This window comes from Cryptotermes secundus, unplaced genomic scaffold, assembly GCF_002891405.2.
Source record: "Cryptotermes secundus unplaced genomic scaffold, Csec_1.0 scaffold5, whole genome shotgun sequence".
Taxonomy (NCBI): Eukaryota; Metazoa; Arthropoda; class Insecta; order Blattodea; family Kalotermitidae; genus Cryptotermes; species Cryptotermes secundus.
In genome coordinates this window covers 3,520,929-3,548,416 of record NW_019724742.1, presented here as the reverse complement: position 1 = coordinate 3,548,416, position 27,488 = coordinate 3,520,929, and the positions used below count along the sequence as shown (strand labels likewise).

At 44.1% G+C, this 27,488-nt stretch overlaps 1 protein-coding gene across 1 annotated transcript in view; it reads right to left on the bottom strand.

Moving 5' to 3' along the window:
* The window catches only part of LOC111862734 (POU domain, class 2, transcription factor 2), a 201,733-nt gene that overhangs the window by 29,486 nt on the left and 144,759 nt on the right, over positions 1–27,488 (bottom strand). Inside the window, exon 4 of the mRNA XM_023848368.2 lies at positions 15,146–15,199. Within this exon, the coding sequence (XP_023704136.2) occupies positions 15,146–15,199 (54 nt within the window). The remainder of the gene's footprint in view (positions 1–15,145; positions 15,200–27,488) is intronic.

Below are 27,488 nucleotides of genomic sequence, written 5' to 3'. Positions count from 1 at the left end.
GTTTTCATTTATATGTTTTTGTTTGACTTTTCCACATCCTTCTGAAGTTTTTCTAGTATTTGGATTTATGGAAATAAAGACAAAAAAAAATATTCCCTTTCGTCAACTTCTCACTGGATTTTTACTCCACTATTTCGTCTCGTACTCGTTCTTCAACATTATCTCCTCTTCCTCCTCCTTTATGCCTCCCCTTCTCTTCTTTCTGCTTATCTCCTAGTTATCTTCAACGTTTTTCACTGTGTATCGTTCTTTTCCACCGTTAAATTCCTGAAATTTATACTTTTCCTTCCATACTCCTCCATTTTCTTCTACTTATCTCATACTCGTTCTCATTTCCTCCTACAACTTCTCTACTTCTCGTTCTGTCTCATTCCATTACTTACGTTCTCCTTTATTTCCTTCTACGGGCACTTGTCCGCCTCTTCTCCTTCTCATCTTCCTTCATTTTCTCATTCTCTTAATTCTATCCGCCCTTCTTTGTTTCCTCCTTTGCCTCTTCTACCCTTCCTTCACTTCCTTTTTATCCTATTTCTACTCTCCCCTTACACCCCCCCCCCTTCCGCACTCCATTCACCATTTCCTCCTCCCACAACGCCATCTGCTCTGTGCCCACAGCCTTCTACATCGCTTCATCCGAACTCGTGCCTGCAATAAGCGGCACATGAACGCGGTTACGATCTCACGGTTTTGTAGCGCGTGGAGCTTCGATTCTAAGAAAAGTTTCTATTTAATGAGCATGCGTCTGTGTGTTATTATGATGATTGTACCTGAACTAATTAAGAAAGCGCTTGACTAGTGAAGGCCGTCTGCAGGTAAGAGCAAGTTTGTGAGCGGCCTCTGTTCGCAGCATCTCCACAAGCAAGTCACTTTCTCCAATGATTATTGATAAATTATTGATCAAGTGGTGTTGGCGCCCCTTCCCGCCCCATACTGACCACTTCGCCACATTCGAGGGGCTTGACCAACTTACAGATGTAGAGTTCGGAAGGGAGACAACTCGGTGCCCGAAACGTACAGTCCAGGAAATAAGTTCACTAGCGCACGGGACCAGTGAACGTTAGCATCCGAACAGAAAGAGGTTCGTTCCCCAGACTCTTCCACTCACCTCTGAAAAACAGTACATGGAGTTCTGACGAAAGCTGGACACATTTAAGTACAATAAATACATGTTACGAGAGCAAACTCATCTCCATTAAGTCATGTTACCTCCATTTCATCCATCTTTAATCTAAGAACGTCATGAAAAGAAAAAAGAAGGAAAACTGCAGTACAGGGACCAACCGATTAATGGCTTATGGGAAAATAATAGATGATTATACTTCGAGTCATACGAAACACAAAATAAACAAGATGGAGAACAGTTTAATCTTAAGGCAGGAGGTGCATATACATACCATGGATTAAAGGTCTTAAAGAATTAATCACCTATTATAGATCAATAGTGGACGAAGTAATCAGAATGGGAACATAGATTCGAACATTTGAATGATTAAGAAATCGTTTGCAGAAAATAATAATACAGCTTTGCAGAGATACTTGGCGCGAAATTATAAGAGATCAAATTACGTTTATTAAAGTGTTAAAAGTAGACTGACTTGAGGCCAGAATGTTTTGTATTATGTTGTAAAAACCTAAAGCTAAACCAGCACTTTTCGAAATTAATCTCTCGTCCTATGGAAAACAAAACAAACATAAAATGAGGGAGTCTGATCCAAGATGGAGGACATAGATAAGTTAAATACCTACATAACTGTGCCCCTCACCAAATCGCGGGGGGTAAGATGGTCGGATACGTGACATGAAGAGATGAAAAATGAGACCCAGGGGTCGGTGGTAACAGGTCAAGGTAAAGCTGTCCTGTAACAGACTCGAAGGGTTGTGAGACGTTGAGGTTCCCATATTTTCTAGACAGTCGGCTCATAGATGGTGAGGTTGTCAGCCTCACGTTCCAGCCGCCCTCTAATCGCAGGAAGGCTCCTGATACTCATCCCTGCTAGAGGCTGAGTTAATCTCAGGGCCATAGAGAAGCTGGAAGAACTAAGTCAACTGAAAAATCCAGTGATCTCGTCGGGAATGGAACCCTTGACCTTCCGGCTTGTAGCACAGTGCCTCAACCAACTACGCTACACCATGCCTCGTCCTAGGAGTACATGGGAGGTTCATATTAAAATTAATCTTAAAAAAACTACGGTGTGGGGTTGCGAACTGGATTTGTGTGGATCAGGCGGGAGACCAGTGGCCAGCTCTTGTGAATAAGGTCGTAGAAATTCAGATTCCTTAAAAGGCAGGGAATTTTCTGACTAGCCGGGGGATTATCAACTTCTGCCGAGAAATTTGGCAACATGTAGTTAGAGAGGAGGGGAAATAAGGCAGGTAAGTAACCAACCACGGTTGGGAAGAAATGAAATATACCATCTCGGCTAGTGAGAGGACTAAGGGCAGCTTATATATACTTTACATGGCGTACGAAGATATTTATGGTTTTCTTCTTTTCTGGATATGAAAAGGAGCGGGAGAAGGCGTCATTCCCTTTATTATACGGGCTTTAGGTGTTGGAACCAACCGATCTGAATATTCTGCCGCTCCTTGCTCGATATTCAATTCGTGTCTCGTAAACTCCTCCATCATAGCAGCGGCGGAGGGATGCAAAGAGGGGGAGCAAGTGATTGTCCGGTATTTGTTTAGCATTGAGATCACGATTTCAGCCCCTTGACTGACTGCCTGGATGATGGCTGGCAGCCGAATGCAGTCGCGCCTACACTTGTAAAAATGTGTTCTGTAATCATCACTTTTGGGGGAATGTTTTCTGTATTTAGCAAATGAGGAATATATCAATAATAATAATAATAATAATAATAATAATAATAATAATAATAATAATAATAATAATGTCAAGTATATTTATAGCTATAGACGGTGTTTGGATTGAATAGATTTATTGGTCACTACAAATAACTACAATCCTATCGCTATTTCCACATTTTACAGTTGACTAAAGCACAAAATCTAGTGTTCTCAGTCTCTTACCAGACGTTTCCCGGTAACGGCTCCGAAACTGCTATTCCTGCACCTCCGGCTCAAGTTCAGTTTTCACAGACACCTGTACAGAACTATCAACTGACGCTGTCTCTTGCTTTTAACATCTCGGCAAAGGACCACATAGAAAAAAGCAGCTCTTCTATTTTTGTAGTCCAATTGTTGCATTATTAAGATCATCCTCCGTATTCGCCAGATTTGGCTCCAGCAGATTTCTGGTTGTTCCCAGAAGTTAAGTTGGCGATGAAAGGAGACCGTCACGACACCATCCAGGACATCCAAAGGGAATGTACCGAAGTCTTAAATGCAATTCCACAAAAGGAGTACAGCGACTGTTTTCGAGAACTTTTCAATCGATTCCAGCTATGTATTGATTCAGAAGGAGACTATTTTGAATAAGAACAGTGAAATTTTGAAAATAATTCACGTCTTGTATTTTTAATAACACAGTCCTAACAGAACCTGAACACACTGTGTATACGAAAGCCAGGTTGAAAGAGGGCACGTGAATTATGCCAGTGTATTTAATAGCCAATATATTGTAACAGATTTGATCAACTCGTTGCCAGGCAACAGCTATGTAAAGATGGTCCAACATGCAACAATAGATTAGGCTGTATTCTCTATGTCGTCCGCGCCGAGCAACGGTGGAACAATGAGGTTATGCAACCCGTTCTAGGAAACGGCTCGGTAAAAACACATCCACGTAAGCGGTGACATCAGCAACAATAGAGGCGGTATTTTCAGTGGAGTCTGTGGAGAAGTGACTGCAGTACTTCCGTACATATATGATTATATAAAAACTATGCAGGCAACACTGGAACTCGCGAACTTCGACACGTGAAATATAACAGGTTTAAACTTGGAGGCGGCCAAGCATACGACCGTTCAACTAAGTAGACTGCTGTTGTAGCAAGAGCTACTAATGATTAGGGTATGATCTGCTGTATCGGGCCTGGACTGAAAAGGGGCCTTGTATATATGTATATTTAATAACAAGCAAAACGTAAACTGTACATACTGACAACAGACTTGTTACTGCTGACTGTGACTCTGGCAAAAGACAGACCCGCCCTCTCGTCAGAGAGAGCGCCCCACATCAACAAACATGCACCTGTCTGACCGTAATAAAGATGTTGCATTCAGCCTCAGATGCGTGTGTTATTCCACGAGAGGCTGACCGACTGATCGTTCGCCGTAACGTAACTTTGGCGGGCCACGAACACCCACAGGACACAAGAACCCGCTACTCAAGAACGCCAAGGCGGCACACGTTCGGCCCCGTAAAGAGAAGCAATAAGAAAGAGGACACGAACCCACCTGGTTTATAAATTCTAACAAAATCCTAACAAACCAATTACAAAAAATTTAATATAAGACAACCGCTGTGGGTCATATCCAATCGTATATTATCAACATTATATGCATATTTTAACGCTCAGAACACACAATGTAATAGTAGCTTCCAACTGTACGGATGTCCCTCTGATGATGGTCTCTGAAGACCGAAACATGTAAGGGAATGAAGAACTGAAATAAGATAAATCTTCACCAGTCACACTGGATGGAACTATTTAACTTCTTATAATCTTTTAGTTTTCTTACACATTTATTTATAAATATGGGAATGTTGTTTATGAAGTAACCGACGCCTTGCAGAATCTTTTTTTTTTTTCTTTTTTTAGATTTAAGAGCCTTAACGCCATCTGTGAGCCAACTGTCTAGGAAATGTTGGAACCTCAACGCCTCACAACCCTGTGGGCCTCCACGGCATGTTACAGGGATAGAATTAACTTCCTTATTTGTACCCAGCCAAATATCGAGTCAGAGGCCGGAACTCACCTCAAAGACCGAGGATATGATAATGTGCTGCCTGATCAGGGTTATAGAGATTTGCAGAAGGCGAATATGGAGCAATGGTAGAATTATGGTTTGACAAAGCACCCTACTTCTGTACACCTTCCATCATGAACCTCTCGCGATGTAACCCGGTCATGAACCTGAGGCTCTGCAATGAGAAGCCAGCCTCTGACTGTATTATCGTCTTGTATTTTTCCAGCGTAACTCCAGAGACTGACTGCTCTCTCTGTCTTCACACATGATCTACTGCTTGAGTGGAGATCTGGACCACATTTCCATACGGAATATTCGGTATAGCCCGCACCGGACTGGCTCTTTCCCCCATAAATCTAATGCACTTTCATCCTTGGGCACGAACGCAGTTCGAAAATGGACGACCGCCACGCCGCCTGGCGGTGGCAAGAAAGGCAGCAGTAGCCATCGATGAATACTCAATCAGCTCCCGGGTATTCTACATAGATGAGAATACACCACTCCTTGCCCGCAACAGTGGACTATGAGCAGCCAACTTTGCGAACCTCATCAGGGGATTGCTGACGCAGCGACAAATAAATCTGCTATTCCATCTAGCTGCAGTACTCCTCGCCTTACGGTCACTGATTCCTCGTTTACTTAACGACGTTCCATCAACTGCCAAGTTTCGGTGCGCCGAATAGTGGGTTAGGTTAGGTAAAGTTGTCCTTGTGCTTGCACTATGCCATGAAGACGTATAGGGGAGTAAATGCATAGATCCAAAGTTTCTTGGCCTCGGCAATAGTTGAAGGTGAGTGTTCAGCTTCATGCCCCGGTCGCTTTACCCCCGGGGAATTGGATTGGAGGCTGGGTGAACCCCAGAGCCGGCCTGGACGACGTTGAGAAGTGAAAATTCTTACATCTACCGGGACTTGAACAAACAGTGGGTTACCATATTGAAAATAATACAAAATAAAGTGATAGTGACACATTCTGAAGTACTAGCCGGATATTTGCGTGGATATACTGAGGAAGAACCGGTCACGGTAGCCGAGCGGTCTAAGGCATGTACTGTCTTCATTCGCTCGAACGCTGGGACCAGGGGTTCGAATCCCACTCAAGGCATGGACGTCTGTGTGTGCGTTTATTCAGTGTTTGTGTTGCTCTGTGTGTAGGAGCGTCCTTGCGACGGGGGATCACTCCTCCAAGGAGTCCTGTCGTCTGTGTAAAGAAAATATTACGAAACTGAAGAAGATGCCAGGGTCCAACAAAGGGCTGTAGACCCGCCGATGAATGAAAAATACTGAGGAAAACCTCAGGAACTTCTGCTTCTTGACTGAGATATACCACTCGTGTGATATTCGGAATGTCAGCTTTAAAAATATATATGAAGATGTGAGGAATATAAACAAATAATTCTATCCTGAAGATGGGGTTAGCAGGGTTTCCGAAACATTGGTACCTATCTGCCAAACAGCGCGGCGTCACGTCTCACAAGCGGTAATGCTACTTGAATGGAGCGTCTGCCCCCCNCACCCACACACACACCCAGATTCGCGGCTTGAGAACTTGGGCCGTTCTTCGCATTCGCTTGAACTTGCTGCAAAGTTCGCAAACTGTACATAACTGGGAAATGAACATGGCCTCATATTTCATCTGAGGAAAGTGACAAATGACCTTCCACAAAGATAGTACATAATATCATTATCTGTATTATCAAACACTTCCTTACGGTTCAGTGGGCTCAATATAAAAGTTGCTTCCAATTCAAATATAACTTTCTTTAAGATGGATGGATATTCTCCACAACAATGGGGTGTAACATACAAATATTTTCGGTAACCTATCTCGAAGACATAGGGTAGATGGGAGGCACGCATTAATATGCTAGCCGATCACAGTGGCTGGCGGTCTAAAATATGAACTGTCTTCTCCCGCTCAAACACTAGGATAGTGGGTTCGAATCCAACTCGAGGCATGGATGTCTGTGTGTACTATTACTATCATGCTATTACATATCATAGATATAAATGTTATGATAATTTCCATATATGTTGATAATATCCTTCTGAAGATGGTCGTTTTGGCCGAAACATGTAAAGGTAGAATAATTAAAAAACACAACTTCCATCAATCACACTGGGCAGTGGTTAAAATCTTATATAAAATTACCAGTGTGAAGGACCAGGATGAACCAAGTTAAGGAAACATTTCTTTATGAATATCCTTTGCACTGAGTCCTTTCGTCCACAAAACACACACAATAAAACGCTGTTCTTTGGTAGTATACTTTTCAAGCACGGTCGCTATTCTGACTATTGAAACCAACCTCTGAACATGCGCATGCGCGTCTGCGACCTAAACTGTCATGAAGCTGGACTCTGCTGCTTTCTAGTGATACAAACAACACACCGATTACCTCCATTACAGCTGTTTACTTCCAACTGTGGCCTATTTACTGACCCACCCTCGTATTTTATTCTGAAAACAGTTGTTTGTCACCTTTATCGCAACAGCGCCAATCCTTTTGTAAGTCTCCAACTCCACTCATAATATTATTCGACATATTTTTAATTCCGATGTCCCTTGATGGCCCTGCCGTATAGAACTCAGCAAATCTGTGTTCTTTCCGAGAAAGTTTTCGTAAATACACGGATAGTTGTTTGGTTCTGCTGACATAGTACATATGCCATTTGTTTCTGGTAACATTTGCTTACCAAACGAAGTTGACATTGATGCCAATTCCAAACGTAATTTTCCTTTCACTAAATAAATCTGACATATTTCAATTTTCTTCTGATTTCTCCAGTTCGCTGATGAGCTAATCTTGTACAACTAGGTCAAGTTCCTGCTACTACTGGCACGGGGTAGCGTACTTGGTTGAGGCACTGCGCTACAAGCCGGAAGGTTGCGGGTTCGAGTCCCGATGAAGTCATTGGATTTTTAAATTGATCTAATCTTTCCAGCCGCACTATGGCCCTGGGGTCGTGTCAACCTCTAAACAGAAATGAGTATCAGAAATCTTCCTGGGGGTAAAGGGAGGTCGGTGCATAAGGCTGGTAACCTCACCGCCACCTATAAACAGACTGTCTAGAAAATGCAGATGTCTCGACGTCTCACAGCCCTATGGGCCTTCACGGCCTGTTACAGGGATAGCTTTACCCTCTAATACTGGCATAGTACAATTTCCTTAAATCTACAGGCTTCCAAGTTACTGTTCTGTGGTTTTACATATTGTTCGTGTTTCTGACGTTTATTTGCCGAAATTTATCTTAGTTATTCTATTTATTTTATTACAATGATAATAATGAGTGTGAAGAAAGAAATTAATCCTCATGCAAGAATCCGTAGAGAAGGAAAATATTTTTGTACCAATTTTATTTTCTTTGACGCTACTGTACTTGAGTGGAGGAGAAGAGAGAAGGAACCCCTTCCCCCCTTATAATGACGGCTGTAAAGAAAGAGCCAAAGCCCCCTGGAGACGTCCAAACAGCGGTTTATATGCTACTGTATGTATAAACTGCTGTGTTAAGGAACTGCCCCATACGGATAAGCCTGAGGCTGGCCATAGGTAAATCAGCGAATAATGGAGAGAGATCAGAGATGCTGATGTCCCATTGGCGAGTTTCTGATACACCAGAATCTCGATCTCCCTTTACAAGTCTTCTAGATACAAGATAACCCAAAATAGTGTCAACATATGAATTTACTGATGCAAGGCATACAAAGGAAGCATGGAAATGTATACATATTCTTGTCTCCTGACTGAGAAAATATTCAGGAACCGTAACTGCTGAAATGAATTTGTTTCAGTCACATGCAGAATTACTCTACAGATGTACAATTGTCATCTGTGGGACTATCAACTTCGTGAGGACTTCTTACGAAATTTAGGTAGCCAGATAAACACTCCTTTGCGTTTTGCTTTGCCCCGAAATTTATCAATCGCATTAAAATACACAAAACAATACAAAGAACATCAAAATATTGACATACAGACCAGTTGCTAGGCATCGACAGCGAAATAAGCAACAATATAACGGCCGTTACTAGGCAGCGGCAATGAACAGCAACAGAGGAACGGTGTTTTATGTGGATCCGTGCCGATATGTTATAAGCAGTACACGTTAGTGGAGTGGGTTGGTATTTAGTGAGTTGAAGGATTGTTGAGTTTAAGTCGTTGTGAGATGTTTGAGTGAGAAGATAGTAGCTGAGGCCGTGGATAGTTCGGGAACCCGAAGGAAGGGGAACGTCTGCCGTTGAAGCCGCTACCAAGCAACGGCTAGTGAAGACTGTAACAGACTGAGAAGCTCTAGCGTGTCCTCTGGGATGTGTAGTGACGAACTGTATATGTAGGCCTACACAGCAAATCCGACTACCAATCCAAGTGTGGCCTACAGTCACTCGATCGCGTGATAACGAGTGTGAAAAGTGGGTTGGAGATTACGGCGCATCGGTATAGGGATGGACAGTCCAGGCTCGATTCCCGGAAGAGGTAATCTTTTTCTCTTCTGTACAGACCCCAGACCGGCTCTGAGCCTCACCCAACCTCTTATTCAGGGGATATTTCCCCGGGTGTATACCGGCCGGAGCGTGAAGCTGACCACTGGCCTCCAACCAGTGCCGAGGTCACGAAAAACTGGATCTATTCCTCCGCTCCACCAGACTTTGTCCACCGTGCTTCACTTTTTATTGGTGCAGAATCCCAACCATGTGGTGCGGGCATCACAGCCTGTTGCATGAAACGTACGCCCGTACTTGTGACGTCCTTAGTTCCCCCACCACCACAAACGTCGACAGATTTCCCTGATTGTGTATGCAGTGGCGGGAAACAGAACATCGGCAGCGTTACCTCATGCGTCTCTCCTGAAAGTGCCCTCGTGTGATACAGCTTTCATGAGATGAACATTTCGAACAAAATTTGGATCAGCTGGCTGGATCCGCGCTGACGGTCATAGAAGTGACCCCACGTGAGGCCTTGGAGCGCCCAACTACAGCAACTGGACCTAGCAGCAGTAACGTCACATTCTGTCAGTGTACAGGACAATTTCCGACCAAACATACGAAATATGACTCGATGTGCAGTCGCTACAACGGAAGGACATATTGTGGCTAACTTAGCACTACAAAAACTTTCCATCTGTAACCGCCATTTTAATTCACGTTCTCTACTCCGAAAATGAAGTAGGTTTCGTAATCGAAAAGCTGCAGCGTGAAGTGCGGCTTCGTGTTTCTTAGCCTGAAGATGGCCGCTGATATCTCTCCGTGGGCCGTGGACATTAGGCAACAGCGCGCATGCGTAATGAACAGGAAAATCTTTGCTAATTATTATTATTATTATTTGAGGGGGTGGGTATCCCCATGCACCGCGACCAGTGGTCTATTGTACGTCCCCCTGTGATATTCTACCAGTCTCTATACCCTATCGGTATTGGTGCGTGCCATCAGTCCCGACTCAGCCAGCGAGTTCGGCCTCTACTGGCTCAGCGGTATCTAGATGCTTCCCCCATCTACCAGAGGCGTTAGAGACTATTGTTGGGCGGGAAATGTCCTTATAATTCCACGACCTCCGCCGGGTTTGAACCCGCCTACCTGGAGTCATGAGGTGGGAACGTTACCCCTAGACTACGGAGGCCGCTTAGATCTTTGCTTAGTGTTTCGCTAAAAACCCATTTACATTTCTGACATTTTAACGCTCACAAATTTTTACTGAATCACATCGCAAAACGGGAACTAGGCCACGTTTTCAGTTTACTTCTAATCTTGCCGACTGTAAGAGGCTGTTTCAGAACAGACTCCCTGGAGTGGCGGCACAACTTTCGTGTAAGTGTACGAGGAGGGTTGAAATTTGAAATCAGGGGCATAGATTTACGTCTTAATCAACCTGCCGGAACACAGTACAAACAGCCGGGCGCATGGGCACCCCACTTACATCATTAGGAAAGGAGACTACAATATGGGAACGGATAATGCATAAGAGTCATGAATCATTCGATAATGAACCTCCACATAATCTGAAGATTAATTTCTAGGGGAGAAATGACAGTCGTGAGGAATTTGTGTAGGATTCATCCGTAGTGAACCAGAAATGATTAATGTCGCAGTTCGTACTTACCAACGCTGACATGAAGACGTGGAGGGGAGCAGAAGTATAGCTCCATATATTCCGAATCTAGGCGAAGGAAATAGCGCATTTTGACACCCATTCTGCAGTTCCTCTAGGCAAATAACGTGCGGTATCGACTGTGGGAGCCTGGGTGAGCCCAGTTTCTGCCGTTGGCAGGATTCGAACCCCGATTCCATGGCCGTCCAGCCGCTGCACTAGACTGACTGAGGTATTCCGATAGTAACCGTGGAAAATAACAAAGAAGTCAACCGGGAGAGTTGCTTACGGGTGGAATTAAGGGAAAGACGTGTACTCGCAATGTGAGCGGTGAGCTAAGGGGCGGCTGGTTGCCATGGCGACTAGCATCTGGCAGACCTGGCAATATTGACTCGCACGGTTGGCGTTATGCAGATAATTATACCAGTCGCAAAGCTGATAGGCGATTACAGAACTGAAGACTTTAGAGGCAGGACATGATGACACCCAGCAGTTGGTCTCTGGGATCCTGTGGCTGCATATTCGAATCCCTTGTGCTGCCCCACAGCAGCGGAGGACTATGATGGCTCTATTCTCGATATGCAGTAACACGCTATAAGTGAGATACGCACAATTGGTGAAGGCGGAGTGAAGTCTATTCATGAGACAAACCCATCCTCTCATCAGAGAGGAAGTTACACAAGAACTGTGACCGCAAGGGTTCAGTTCCGAGAGAAAAAAAAATCTCTGGTAGTGAGCCTCAAAGACATTGGCGCCAAGACGAACTGATTTGTGGTAAACAGTACCAGAGATCTTTTCACGCAAAATTGGACCATGTGTTCTTTATATTTCACTAATTAGACATCACATATCTAATTAAAATAACGCACCACTATAGTGACCGAAAGCAGCGACCGCCATATTCCAAAAGATCTTTAACAAAAGACGAAAGATTTCCAAATAGTGAAGAGTGAGTAAGTTTAATAAACCCCAGTGACAGGCCTACTATAACTTGAAGCGCAGAAATTTGTGTTGCTGTCGTTTTGGTGTGGCTAAGGATCAGAATTAGGTACATTAAGCGACGTGTCACGCAGTTCTTACCGGGTCACATGACCAAAACATGCTTCGTGTTGCTGGTCGCAACTGAATCATGCGTCAGATGCGAGGCACAGGTGGCAGGGAGGGACGAAACTCACAGGATCTTAGTACTCCGTGCAGGTAAGCTTATACACTGTCAGCTGGTGTGACTAGCACAAAGAACAACTTCACTATCACAACAATATAATTCCGTATAGAAGGCAATTTCAGACTATGACTATCTGGGAAAGGTAATTACTGTATTTTGTGATGTTAGACCGTGTAGTCTGGTAATTACTTACGAACGTCCCGGAAGATCCTGAGGCCTTTATCTTTCCAAAAGCAACCAAGATGTGGTTACAGCATGTTTCTGCGACATATTAGTAATGATCTACCACGGTGGTTCTCAGCCGGGGGGTGCAGTATTTCGGGGGGGGGGGGACAGGAAAAAGTCGAAAAAATTTGGGACAACGGAAACTGTTCAGTGGACCACGAAATTTTCACTTCTCGAATAACATTATTAATAATATATAAAGAAATAAAAATGCCAAATGCTCAGGGCATATAATAACACAGTAACTCAGTATTCTTGGTTCTGTGTGCCTTACTTAGGAGAGACAGATCATATTGCACTTATGCCACAACCTCAGATCTGGGAATTCCCCGTACTGGTAAACAAGCACTCGCCTTCTCGCAGCAGGCAAAGCCCTAACGAAATGGTTAACTGGAAAAATTATCCTTTATTTTCCTAAATATCTCCCACTCCTCTCATGGGTTTTGCCGCCAACTTCTCAGTAAATTTCGGGTCTTCTTCAGTTCAGTATTCGGCGTGCTTCGAAGAAGACATTTTTCTGCGCTACTTCTCTTATTGTGACAGTTCCCTACTTTGGAGGCAAGTTACAAATTCCACCTGCTGTTCTTCGAGAACTAAGCATTATATTTCATAATGACTCGAACTTTCATTACAAATACACTATTAGCTTTCAATAGATTATGAATTCCGTCCCTCTACAAAAGAAAACTGTTGTGAATTGATACAGCATTTTAGTATTTATTTTAAGTAGAATAGCTTCCAAAGTAATTTTCATGAATACTGACTTACAAAATTTTCCACTTATATAAAAAAATTTCAAAATAGGACAGTAATACATTTTAAAATTGTATTAACTAGTTAATATTCCTTATATTATGCACAAATAATAATGTTATAAAGAAAAGTGCAGTTTATAAAATACATATTTGTTAAAAATATTGCATTTATTATTATTAAACAATAAGAGGAGTGAGGACCACAGAAGAGAATGAAAACCAGAAATGGGCCACGAGCAAAAAAAAAAAAGTTGAAAAACATTGATCTACCAGACTAGACGGCGCAACATGCCAAAAGACCTCACCGCCGTGAACACCTCACAAGATGTTGAGCAGAAAGCTTGAGAAATTGCGAGCAGAGAAGCACAAAACAATTGCCTGTTCTCTTTAACCCACTAACATACTTCGGCGGCTACAGAGTGACGTGACAGGGTGAACAATAAATGTAGTTCGCCTTCACGGAAATTTTGTGGTCATTGCGTGAATCTTCCTAACTTCAGAATTTATTCTGTGTAGAAAATTCCTTACGGGGACGAAACCAGAGGGGCAATTAAATGCAAGTATTACAAAAATAGTTAATGCTCTACTCTCGTCGACATAAATGGCAACACTGTAGGGTATAGAGTCGTTATTATGCACCGACGGGGAGGAAAGCAGGTATATCAGAGCCGTTTCTAGGCAACAGCTCGATGAACATGTTCCCGCTGAAACGGATACGCATGCAACAATGGAGGTCATGTTGGAAACGGTGTTTTCTACTCGGTACGTGCAAAGGGGTTATAAGGTGGGCAATTGAAGCAACAAGCGCCTCCACCGTGACCCTGCGAGTCGAAGAAGGCGACGAAAAGGGAAGGCTCGAATCTGAGACAGTAAAATATGTTCGCAAGTCTCAAGGGACTATGAAGGAACTGAGGAAAACAGAGTAGACAGAATGTGATGAAGTAGCAGCGTGACGAGGACAGGAAGTAGGTTCCTACGAAACGTCGGTAGCCATGCATCAAACAACACAGTTTCATATACCACAATACCATAACCCTCACACTCACAGGTATGGGAACCTCTGATCACCCAAAGAATCCTCACTTCGATTTTCCTCGTCACGTGACCGAACCCTGTAGGTTGCACGGTTCGGGTTATGTGAAGGCCAGTTGATAACCAGATGCGGCCCTCGGGTTGGGAACACTGCTCCTAGGTACACACGTGTGCGACAAGAGTGGGAAGAAGTCGTGTGGCGAACAGCTGCCTGGGAACTGACCGGAACACTTCCGGTTACACCAAATACACTTAGCGAAAATCACAGTCAACAAGGTGACATGGCATCAGTTGACTCTGGTTGTTACGCTGTACGCTCCGAAGGTCCGCTGTCTTGTCATCGTAACTACGTTCGTGGCCTTTTCATTTGGATGCTCTTACGTTTAATTTAAACTCGGAAACACACTGAGATCTAGTTCACATTCTCGCGAAAGGATGTGACGCCGTGTAGTCTGATAGTCTGCCTACTTTTTGGAGAGATGTACTGCCTCCCACTTCAGGGTTGAAAAGCAAGCCAATCGGGCAAGCGCTAAGCACATTTGTACCCGTCGCCTTATTTCACTCTCCAACCCATTGCCGTTCTGTGTTCAAACAGTAACGCGAAACTCTCTTGCACATGCGGTTCCTTATACCAGTTTTGCACTATACACGAGGTGGCTTCTTAGAATTGAGGCAATTATTAATAGCTTAATCTAAAATTAAAGCCAACTGAAAGCGAACTTGAGTTCAGTTTCGGAAGTACCACAGACACGTTTCCACGCCAGTTAGAAACACGACTCATTGAACTCTCGTGACAATTGGGCTTGAAGGTGGCCTGAATGTGATGTCTTAATTTGTTCAATTCCGCATCAATTCGTAAGCAAGAAATTATAATGGCATTTATATTAACACGGGGCAATAAAACATCACACGCAAGAAGACATTTGTATGAGAAAAATGGCCACGTTCCCACAGTGCCCTGCGGTAGCTACCAACAGAACTTCGAGAATATGAAAGTAAAAACAAGTGACTACTTACCGCGCGTAGCGGGCGATACAGGATCTATGTCCATTCTTCCTATGGGATCGGGGGCTGAAACAGCAAAAAAGAAAACAATTCAAGTCAATTGACTTAATTAACAATGGGTCATCCATTCTTATTAGCCCACAGTAAGTGGCTCTTGGCAGACATAGCATTCTGCAGTAGCTCATGAATAGGCAGGCCTGCCAACGGCGTCTAATTAACACGGTGTATCATCCGACTCAGGAGTTACTCGTCTCGAATCCCAGCCTGTGATCGTATGCCTTACTCATACTGTTTTTTTTATTACTAGTGAGATGGGACTAAGTCCCTTGTGCTGCGGCCACTTCTGGCCTATTGTCCCAGCCCCAGATGATAGATGAGGGTGATTGTGGAGCAGTTGGTGGAATGGAGATTGGCAGGGGAAACCGAAGTACTCTGAGAAAACCTGCCCCAGCGCCACTTTGTCCACCACAAATCCCACTTGGCCAGAACCGGGATCGAACCCGGGCCGCCGTGGTGGGAAGCCAGCGACTAACCGCTTGAGCTATGGCGCGGCCCTTTACTCATACTGTTCGTGATTATCGCTAGTAATTTGAAGAAAATTATTTCAAATATGGCAATTGAGGAACACCTCCCCACATTTAATTTTCTTTAACCTTCCTAATCATATTGTGGCGTATAGACCCTTTGCTAGGCAAAGATCTCGAAACAAACACGAGTACAACTGTAGCTATGCACTAGGCGAATAAAAAACGTCAGTTTCTGGGCAACGGCTCAGTAAACACGTTCCCGCGAAAATGACGCACCCAACAACAGAAGAACAGTTTCTCCGATATGGTCAGCCCCGAGCAGTTATCTTGACAATTAAGATTACCAGTTCAGGTGAGTCGTTGGAGGCGATGGGAATGGAACCCAGTTCCCGGGGGCATAACTGGGCCACCCTCTTCCTGGAGGATATAAATACGGCGACCTGGTCCTTCAGGTTGCGGGAGTCTCGATTCTGAGACAGTAAATTATGGTCATGATTTCCGCGGGACTCGGAACTAAGAATGACTGCGCTGGCGAGGGTCAGCAGCAATTGTAAACGACATGCCCATCCTCTGGTCAGAAAGGATATTACTTAAGGACTATGACAAGAAGTGCTCAAACCATAAAACCTGCCACAGTGCCACTTTAACCACCACAAATTTCACATGACCTGACATGGGCTGGAACCCGGGCCGCTGAGGTGGGAAGCCGGAGCTATTGCACGGCCTCGTCTCATCTTAGTTTACAAAAAAGTTACCGTATGTACAGACACAGGCCTCTCGCCTCATGTCAGCTATGCAACTAGCAGGCCAGCAACTCCTGTAGGGGATTAGAGCCTTTACAGTGCTGGGTATCTAATAATCAATTTGACTAACGGTCTGATTGTTGTCCAAGCTGTCATTACCGCGTGCTGAAACAGATGACGGTATTACAAATATGGCGGAAGTGGGTGTGACGTAGTGAAGTGTAATTTGCGGTTAGGTTTACAAAATGCTTTTCCTCGCAGCAATCCTTATTTCCTTTGTTTGGGAGCATTCAGCATTATGGCAGTCCTGGAACAAATTTAAAATTCGGCGAAAACAAGGCAGAAAATGCAAGCGACACTGCATGATGCGGCAGTCTGATGCGACTGCGTCTTGATAAGGGTTGTTTCAGCAACCACTCATGAGCCAACGACACAAAATGTCGCATTTTACATTAGAAATGATACCTGAATGAGATCGAGCCTCGGGCTGTTGTTCACGGGAAGGCTAAATGTGACATGAATGTGTGTACCGAAGAGCAGATGATACCAGGGACGACCACCAGTCACATGGAGGGAGCTTTATTTGTACTCATTTATAGTTTTCCGTCCTTTATTGTTGAGTATACGATTAAATTAATTTAATTCCATATAACCCGAAGGAGGAGACGCGGTATCGTGGTTGGTTGAGGCACTATGCTACAAATCGGAAGGTGGCGGGTTCGATTCTCGATGAGGTCACTGGATTTTTCAATTGACCTAATCTTCCAGCCGCACTATGGCTCTGGGGTCGACTCAGCCTATAACGGAAATGAGTATCAGATATATTCCTGGGGGGCAAAGGGCGGTCAGCGCGTAAGGCTGACAATCTCATCGACATCTGTGAGTCGATTGTCTAGAAAATGTTGAAGCCTCGACGTCTCACAAACCTTTGGACCTCCACGGCCTGTAACAGGGGTAGCTTTACCTTTTACCCCCACAAATCCACACTGCGTACGTGCGTTCTCTTTATGGATCGCTACAGTTAGGGGATAGAAGAACCGTTTTAATAAATTCTATTTCTGGTATTACTGTTAGGAAGGAGCCGGGATAGCTCAGTCGGTATAGCGACTGGTTACGGGCTGGACGACAGAGGGGTCGGAGTTCGAGTCCCGGTAGGGTCAAATGATTTCTCTTCTCCACATCGTCCAGACCGGCTCTGGGGTCCACCCAACCTCCTATCCAATGGATACCGTGCGTAAAGCGACAGGGGCTTGAAACTGACCATTCATCTCCATCTAGTGCTGAGGTGAATGAAAATGTGGATCTATACATCCACTCCCCCATACGCCTTCATGGCGTAGTGTTTAGTTCGTTAAGCACGGAGACAAATTTTACTATTACTGTAAGGTATACTGCGTATTTTATTCTTTTTTCGATTTTGACTATTTCTCAAAAATGTGGGGAAAGTGTCATAAGCTTGGCTCCACCCCCACCCCACCCCCCCAAATTCTCCATCTGGCGCACACGCTTACAGTTCTGCCTGCTACGTAATGACAGAATGACAAAGCGTAACCCATAAATGTGTATAATATATGCATTCCGAGATACAATTATTTTATTTCGGACACCTTTAATCAGGACACTCTGTACAAGTATATGGATACCTGTGATACCTGGCACTTCCAAGGAGATAAAAGACAAGCAGTTGTCGCAATTTCAGAAGTGGAAACAAAAAGACATGCGCTTGCAGAAATTATCTCTTTCCTTCCAGATCGACACTGGGGCCCACTCAGGCTTCTACACAAGTCTATACCGAGAAGCTCTTTCACCGGGTGTAATCCACTTCCATCTGGTGCCGTGGTTTAGAAGGCATGGAGCTATTCCTTCCACTTTCCACGGTGCGCTGCTTAATTAAGCACTGCATTAAGCTTGCACTCGCCTTCTTTCCAAACAACTCTTATCCACATTGTGCTATGCAGCCAGGCAACGACAGTGAAACAATCAAATACACAAAAGCCGTTGCTAGGTAAATGTTCCGTAAAAGACAACCGCAACAATTCGACGGCAACATGAGGATACAACAATAATGGGAGCCAGTGTTTTCTGTGAGACCCGTGCCGAGATGTAAGCATCACAGCCAGTGAGGAGTCAGTTGGTGAGTGACTGTTGCGGCAGAGTCCTTTTCAGCTGTTGCTGTGAACAGCTGGTAGCTGAGGCACGGGAACTCTTCGGGAACCCAGAGGACGGGGAACGTCCGTTAGTGAAGCCGCTACCAAGCAACGGCTAGTGGAGATTATAACAGACTGAGAACACTAGTCTTTGTATGATGTGTGAAGTGTGGTAACTAGTTGTATACGTGTCCAATAAATGCGATCATCAATCCAAACCCCGTCGATGCCCACACGCGTACACGTGACAATATTATTCAAGTCTTTTGGAGGATAAAAGGAGGAAGAGGGAGGGTGGAGATCGACAGAGACGGGTAAATAAATAAGAAGTTTTTTTAATAGTTTTATTGACCTTGTGAAATAAGAAGTTCTATAAAAATTAGCAAATATTATCAGATTGAAGATTCAGCTTCGGAAGAATATGCAGCCTACATCATCAGGGTCTAAGAATATGCCAAGTAAGAAAGGAGCGTGACCTTGTTCACTTTTCAGCAGAATAAAGACGCAATGCAGCCCAACAAGAAAGATAAATGTGAGAAAATTAGTTCGCCTGTTTCTGCAAATGACGCTGAATGCTGTGAAAGTGAGAACGAGGAGCCCGGACTTGGTGTTTCCTTGTGTACGACTCGACCTCTACATATTCTGCATCGCCATTGCGAGTTGAGTGCCCAGGGGGACCCACTGCCGCTACGTCCATCCACTGGCCGCCCCGCCAATAACGGACGGACGCCGTTAGGTGTCTAAACATGTACAGCCTCTGATCGATATCTCGCAAATGAGAGAGGTTGCTTTGTTTTTATAGCAGCACTTCGACTTCGGCGTTGTCTTAATATTGTCACGTGTAGGGTGGTACGCGTGACAAGAATAACGGGTTCTAGTTCGGATTGGATGCATTAGCACTTCGGTTGCGGTCTCTCTCTTACAATTGACACAGATCACCGCTGCACACGCACTAGGACTATCCGCCTTCACTAGTCGTCTCCTGGCAACGGATCTCAACACAGAAACTAGCACTTCAAATCACTATGAAGTCTTCTTACTATTTCTTGTTGAATCACCCTGGAACTCTCCTTGACTGCAAGCGGACTCGTGTGATATAGCAGTGGCACGGGCAACACAGAAAACAAGTTATACTGTTGCGTAGAGCAGAGCACACAGAAAACAAATCATGGGATAACCAAATACTGTTTAAATGACGTCAATACGCCTGCGCGGAACTGTGTTAACGGTGCCGTTGACTAGAAGCGGATTCCACACCCCGTTGTTCCATTCTTGATGCGTGCATTACTTAGAAATGACGGTTTCTGTGGCTCAACTGTTCTCGCATGAGGCAAATACCCCACAATATTTATAACACGCTGTACTTCAAATGGTCTTATTGTCATTATGTGGGCTATTGACACCTGGCCTTGGTATACATAGGTACATTGCAAACACAGATGAATTTCTCCGTATGTTTCATTTTATCTTTCTTGTGCTGAGATCTTGTGGCAATACCAATCACTACAATTCATCAACGCTGCGTATATGTCTACCGTTGATGGCGGTAATTATAAAAGGCTGGTGGGGGAGAGGGGGGGCCAGTGTATTCTTTTCTTTTTCGTCAGAATGTTAGAAGAACCAATCATAAAGAACATGCACATTCTTACGAATAAATGCTTCTAAAATCTGAAACCATCACACACACATAAAAAATCGTTTGCGTCTTCTTTGCCTCGCCCTGAATTCTAGTGGCAGAAATAAGAACTACAAATTACTGACACAAAGCATGTGTGCATAGCTTAACGGTCCCGGACCGATCACCGTTTGTTTAATGACAAAAGTGTCTGGACGCAGACTATGTGGTTCATTTTTCTCCAAAATATGTGTTTGGAAAGTTTTTCGCTCCGATAAATATTTGCCGAGTTACGCTCGAAATGGTCGACCGCCTCTGTGGTCTAGTGATCAGAGTTCCTGGCTACAGATCCTGAGGTGTGGGTTCGATTCCCGGCGCTACCAGATCTTTTGAGAAGTAGTGGGTCTGGAACGGGGTCCACCAAGCCTCGTAAGGATAACTGAGGAGCTATTTCAAGGAAAGAGCGGCTCCGGTCTAGAGAACCGAAATTAACGTCAGTGGGGATTCGTTGCGCTGACCAGGCGACACCCTCTACCGGCTAAAGTTGACACTAACTTCGCCGATAAGCGGCGGTCGCTCGGTCGGTATAGTTCGCTTGTGGACTAAAACCACGGAGTTTGTTTGTTTTGAAGCTCGAAATGCGTATAGAAAAGTTATAGAGTGAATTCTATGTTACTGCTGAATCAGGCAACACATTTTATTAAAAACTTTCCACCTTCAAATTTAACGAAGATCCGCTCTTCGGGTCTCTAGCTGCTACAGACTAAGCAGAGAAACGCCAGGCGCCGAAACAAGACGCCTGTTTCTGCTTGTTTGTAACGATAGGATCGGGTTATGCAGTATTAATGCAACAGATGTGTGTCATATATATGCCATACTTCCGTGCTGACACACACACGGACAGTTTCAGCATGGAAATACAACTTGTCAGCGATACTACGCAATAAAGACGGTGATCACAGATCACAGATCCTACATAATTTGGAACTGAATTTGAAACCTCTTTGAATTCAGTATGTTGTTCTCATACGTAACAATCGTGACCTTTAAATCATGGTATTACACCTGAAATATTCATTGCATATCATAACAAATGTTTCAAAGTCGTCACGTGACCTTTTCTGGGTCTTCAACACACAAAACCACACGCGCGCGGCGGGAATAAAACCGTTATGATGCCGGGATCACGCAATGCTACAGGCAAAATGCAATTATTAACCAATAGCAGTAATACTGAAAGAAAAATAGAAAAACTTGTAAATAAATTAACTTCCCCACTGTGACTTACATAATAAGATGATATGACAAAATATATTTCTGACTTATGGTTCCGAACCACATGGAGACAAAACTCCATTCATACAACCTGAATCCTTTAATCTTTTTTATCAATTCACTTATTCCATATCCGGCGTGCTTAAAATGACGAACTTTGTAAAACGTAAGTTTGAATTAAATATGAATTCGTCCCGTCAACATCTTCATGAACAACAAGAAAATTACTGTCCAAGAGCCCGCAATTTTTTGCGGTTAATGTTTTCATTTTGAAACACACTACAGTTCGCATGAGAATAGAAATCTGAAAGCATTCTCAAAGACGAAACTTTGATTGGTGGCGCGTGCGAATTACAGGGGCGAAAACTTTACATCGCACACTCCTCGTGACGCTGACAACACTGCATGGCAGATGCTACATCAACTGTAGCGTTCTACATATGACACCTATGTGCCTCTAAGGGGTGCATAACGTAGAGTCCGCGGGCAAAGCCTCTTGTTGAGGAGAGTTACATTACCCCCTTCGTACCCCTGAGAGTCGTAGAAGACCGTAACTGGACCACCCTCTCACTATGGGACATAAATACAGAGACTTAGTCCCTTAAGGTTGGTGGTTGGGAGCGAGGCTCACGACCCTGCTCTATGAAAAAAAAACTGTTGCGAAATTCAAAGAAGCGAACATCGGAGGGTCTGATTCGTGATAGAACAAAAAGCCTGAGAGAATATTCTAAGCAAGATTGTGGCTCAAAAGGGGGCTGCTTTACGAATGGTGATTGTGATTATGACATTTCTTCACATGATTCCTCATATGGAGCCGAGTTATGAAGATCTGTAGGACTTGTTCCTCTTACTTTCAGCTGGTTTTATTGAACAGCGCTGTTATAGCTCAGAATGTACGTGTATAGTGCCGAATGACAGGATGATTAGTAACCAGTGACTTGGCGTCTACATCTGAGGTACCTTCTTCTTTTCCGGGTAGCTTTACGATTGTCAGTGTATCGATATTAATGACGGATTGGACAGAAATGGAAGTGGTCGCGGTGTAGACGTGCTATCGTGCCGGAGGGGATGAGGAAACCCATGAAAACCCTCTGTCATAATCGTGCCATGACCTCGATTCGAACCGAGCCACCCCCCGTTACGAGTCCATATATTCTTACAGTGCCGTCAGGTCAACCGCCCCAACATTTCATTTGTCTGATATATAATTCAACGTATTTATCATCTGTAACCCTTACGGCGATTCTTATACTATTTTGAGACATATTGCTGATGGGCCTAACTCCAACAAAAAGCTGTGATTTCTGCTAATCATGGCGCTGCTGCTTACGATATTTTAACTGGAAGTCAAATCTAGTCCATATTTCGGCCGTCAAACATTTTATTTCATATTATAAAAGAAAATGTCAAAGTAAAATTTGCATAAATTATTAAAAAAATCTGTAGAACAGAAAATTTATGTCACTAGTATCGCAGCCGCCTAAAAATTTCGCAAAATTGCCACGTTGCCATGAAACTGTGAATGGAGTTCCATTTCGAAATTCAGGAAAATAAATTAGTGCACTCAAATGTTGTTGCCTGGGGACAGACTAAAGCTAAAGTAAGCTTGTACGGAGCGAACGAATTTAGTTTCCTGCCTCAGTTCGCGCATCGACACTGAGCAGTCACGAGATAAGAATCCGAAATTCATACACGAGATACGCAGGAAACAATACGCACCTCCATTATGAACAGAGGTCAGCCACTTAACGCTGTTTCTGAAAATAACTGTTCGTTCTTGACATTATAACACATAAACACATCGTGTGGACAAAATACAAAAGTCTTCACTGCTCAAGCCGGAGGTACTGTAACCAACATTACAAAAAATAATGTCAAATTAAAAACTCGCCAAAATTAACCTTAACAAGCAACGAACGGGTACATCAAGAAATGGAATTTAACTAACCCCATGGATCATAATCCTTATACAGAAGCTAATAGTTGCTCAGCATTTCACATGAGCCCACTACTGGTTCCTATCCCGAGCCGCTTGAATCCACTACGCATTCCCAAATTCTCCCTTTTTAATATCATTTTCCCTTCTACATCTAGGTATTCCTTTGGTCTCTTTCCTTGAAGATATCCTATGTCAAATTTGTATTCAGTTCTCTACGCTGTCGTGCGTTCTACATGTCCTGTCCATCTCCCCTATGATAAGATCGTTATAGTAATATTTGGAGAGTGCAGGCAATGAGGTCAGTACATTCTTTTTCAGTGTACATTCCCCCTTCCCCCTTCCCTGCTCTCAGCAGCCGGGATAGCTCAGTCGGCATAGCGACTGACTACGAGCTGGAAGACTGAGGGGTCGGAGCTCGAGTCCCGGTAGGGTAAAAAAATTCTCTTCTTTACGTCATCCAGAGCGGACCTGAGGCCCACCCAGCCTCTTATCCAATGGGTGCCGGGGACTCTTTCTCCAGGGGTAATGCGGACCGGGCGTGAAGCCGTTCAGTCACCTCCAACATGTTCAGAGAACCAGAAAATGTGGCTCTATACATCCACTCCCCCATACGCCGTCATGGCGCGGTGCTTAATTAGTTAAGCACAGGGATATACCTTTATCATGTTCTCAATTGCTCTTCCCCTGATGTGATATACCAGGTTTGACACACAAAACGATGTATCGAATTTAGTCGAAAATGATTACCTGACCCGGGCCTACCTGTACAGTGAAACATCTTGTGTAACAGGCCAGGACAGTCGTATTGAATATAGAAATATCTGAGTACATTAAAATATAAAGCGGACGTCGCAACCGATACACTATGCACTACACACACGGGATTTGGTATGAAAAATAAATTGATGTAATCAAATGGGAGTTGGATCATGCATACTCGATACGGGCCAGCTGACAGGAAGAGGCAGCACCTTAAATATTCATAATACCACATCAACTGGACGAGCAAGAGTGACACAAGTACACTGTGCTCGGAGCACGCGGGACTACGCCTCCTACTTGCATGAATGAGCTGCAGAAAGAAAGACATGAAACTAAGATTAGTCACGTTCTCGGCTTCGTCCTTCGTCTAACGTTACGAACTGCACACAAAATTTCGAAAATGGAATCTGTTTCCATCCTCAGGCGAAAAAGTGATAAAAGCGTGTTTGTGGGCACGGGGAGACAAATGAGACATCCCAGCCACTCCCCCCCCCCACAATACACTTCTAGAAAGTAATCGAAACTGAGGAAAGGAAATACGTAAAATCTTAATACCAAATATTGGAATCAAATTTGGAGTCATTTAAGACTAGGGAAAAAAGGTAAAAAAGTAAAGTTGTCCTTGTGCTTAACTAATTAGGCACTAAGCCTTGAAGGCTTATGGAGTGGTTATGCATAGATCCACATTTTTTGACCCCGGCACGAGTTGGTGGTCAGATTCACGCCCCCGCCGCCTTACCCCCGGGGAAAGAGCCCTCAGTACTCATTGGATATAAGGCTGGGTGGGCCCCAGAGCCGGTCTCAACAACGTGGAGAAAATACTTAACCGTACCGGGACTCAAACTCCGAGGCATCGGTCGTCCAGACCGCAGCCAGTCGCTATACCGACTCCTTATGGCAGCATGGAGATGCATAAAAATATCNCCAGCCCCTAGCCAGTCGCTATACCGACTGCGCTATCCCGGCTCCTTATGGCAGCATGGAGATGCATAAAAATATTCTTAAATGTCTTGAATATAAGTTTGTAGGCAAATTGTCTAGCTATCCCTTGGAAGAAAAACTGTCAGCTCTCATGTTAACGAGGCAGCTACCCAGATGGGCCCATGCGCCAACGTCAGTGGGTTTACGCGCCTGCGCACCTCATCGCTGGATTCCTTGATGAATGCCGGGGCAAGTATATTTCTTGATAAAGCGTCGACAACTCATAATTTCCAAGGAAAGGGGGGATAAATATTTTGAATTCGACGTGGCAGCTCTGTGTTACTTCCCCGAAAACTGTGCGTCGGTAGAACTTTAGTCGCGGATCAGTTTCACTCGAAGTTCATCACTGAATCTCGTGACACTCTGTGACCGAGTATGGGGGACTCCGGAAGTGAAGTGCGTGAATTTCAAGTTGGTCTGGCGGGCCCCAACCCACTACGCTACCGTGTGCCTCCTTCAGGAGATGTGCAGTAACTTCAAGCTTTGTGGTGTCGGCCAGTGGATGCAAGGGCGCCTCCAGTTTCGGTCCGAGTGTTACAGACACTTGAGTGCAGTTGTTTCGTAAAGATAGCTATCAGGGACGATAGCCAGGTTCAGATATTTGACCGCGACAGTAGCAAATCAAAATTTGATTCAGGAGGAAATTAAGAGGGGACTGAATTCGGGTAATGCTTGCTGCCATTCAGTCCAGAAGGTTCTGTCTTCTCGTGGACTGTCTAGAAACACAGAAATTAAAATACACAAAATTATAATCTTGCCTGTGGTTCTGTATGGGTGTGAAATTAGTACAAGACGGACATCGGCCCACGTAAATCCAAAATATATATTCTTGCGTTTACATAGTTTTAGTTCAAAAGGAAATCCAATATGGCAGCCGAGACAGAAATGAGACCACTCCTCCGAACACCCTTTCAGCAGAGGCAATAATAAAGAAAATGCCAAGCGAGGGGTAAGTGGGGGTGTGGAACAGAATTCTCCCGTTACCATGGTAACCCAACATGATTTCTTCATAATGCTCTCTCTTCTTCAGTATTCCTCTATCTCCTTCCTACACTATTCTTATTTTTCTTTTTCCTTACGTTTGTATTTGTCGTGCTCTTTCTCAAGATGTGTCTCTAGGAACGCCCCTTCTCATTCGGCAGCAAGCGATGCAAGGAAAACCTATTAACAGCCTTGCAGAACGCTGCCAAGCCAAGCGTGAGCGCAGTATTAGCTAGGCGCTGCAATATAATAAAGATCTATAAAATTAGAGAAGGAAGAAGAAGAGAAGTGAGAAGGAAAGAGACAAAGCACAGACAAATGAGAACTTGCTGCTGAAAGCAATTTCCAAGAAGAAAAGACGGAGAAAAATCAACGAAGCGAGTATTTCTAACGTCATTCCAGATGCTAAATGTCTCTATTATATCAATTTAAAAAAACTGTGGAAGGAAACGCAAGGAACAGGAAAGCTGTAACGATGGTAGTTGGCAAAACGCTGTGATTTCGTGGGAAGGAACGGAAGTATTACTCATTCCAGCCCATAGCAGCTTCCTTCCCTTCCCCTCTCCTCTCTAATTGCACTCACAACAAAACTCTTTCCTTCATCAATACAATTCTCATCTCCACACTGGACCGTCACGTGATGCCTTGCTTAGTCCTCCCATTCCTTGGCGACCTGCTAGAAACAAAACAGCGCCAACGAAATGCGAAACGGGTCAACTTTACATTCCCAATTTCCAGCTAATTTAATTGCGCCTTCTCGGCTAACAGGAGGACACTGAAAACGTTGGAACAGCAAACAATGTACCATCAAAGATGAAGTTGCTCCTGTGCCATGAAGGCACGGACCACACAGGAAACATTCATCTACATCTGTTTGTGGACCGATGCCTAGTAACGGCTGTTTTATTGCTTAATTCGAGGTCGTTGCCTAGCAACGGGTCTACAAGCCACAGTATCTTCCTTACCAATTTTAGAACCGGTTAAATTAATCAGGAATTCAAAATCTGCTGGTGCCACACGAGAATTTTTTTGTATTGTCCACTAATGTCTTGGAACTTGAAGTACACTAACAAACAAGCTTCTACACAACTGATTTTGCAGCGAACTTTCTTGCTTCTTACCCTTTCACAACATGTCGTGTACGGATATAAAATCTGCGCTGGCCACAAATGCAAACATTTGGAGGATCATGAGTATGCAACGTGTTCGTCCGAAAGTCCGCCCTGTCCTACAAACTGCACACTGAACGTCGTAACGTGCATATGGAAACCCCTGTTGCGTTACAGCGGAATGCGCATGCGTGAATTAGCTTTAAGGCGAACCTTAAAACGCTTGTTCCGGTCAAACTGACTCGAGAGGTGAGATGTAAGGTCGCACTGCTTACC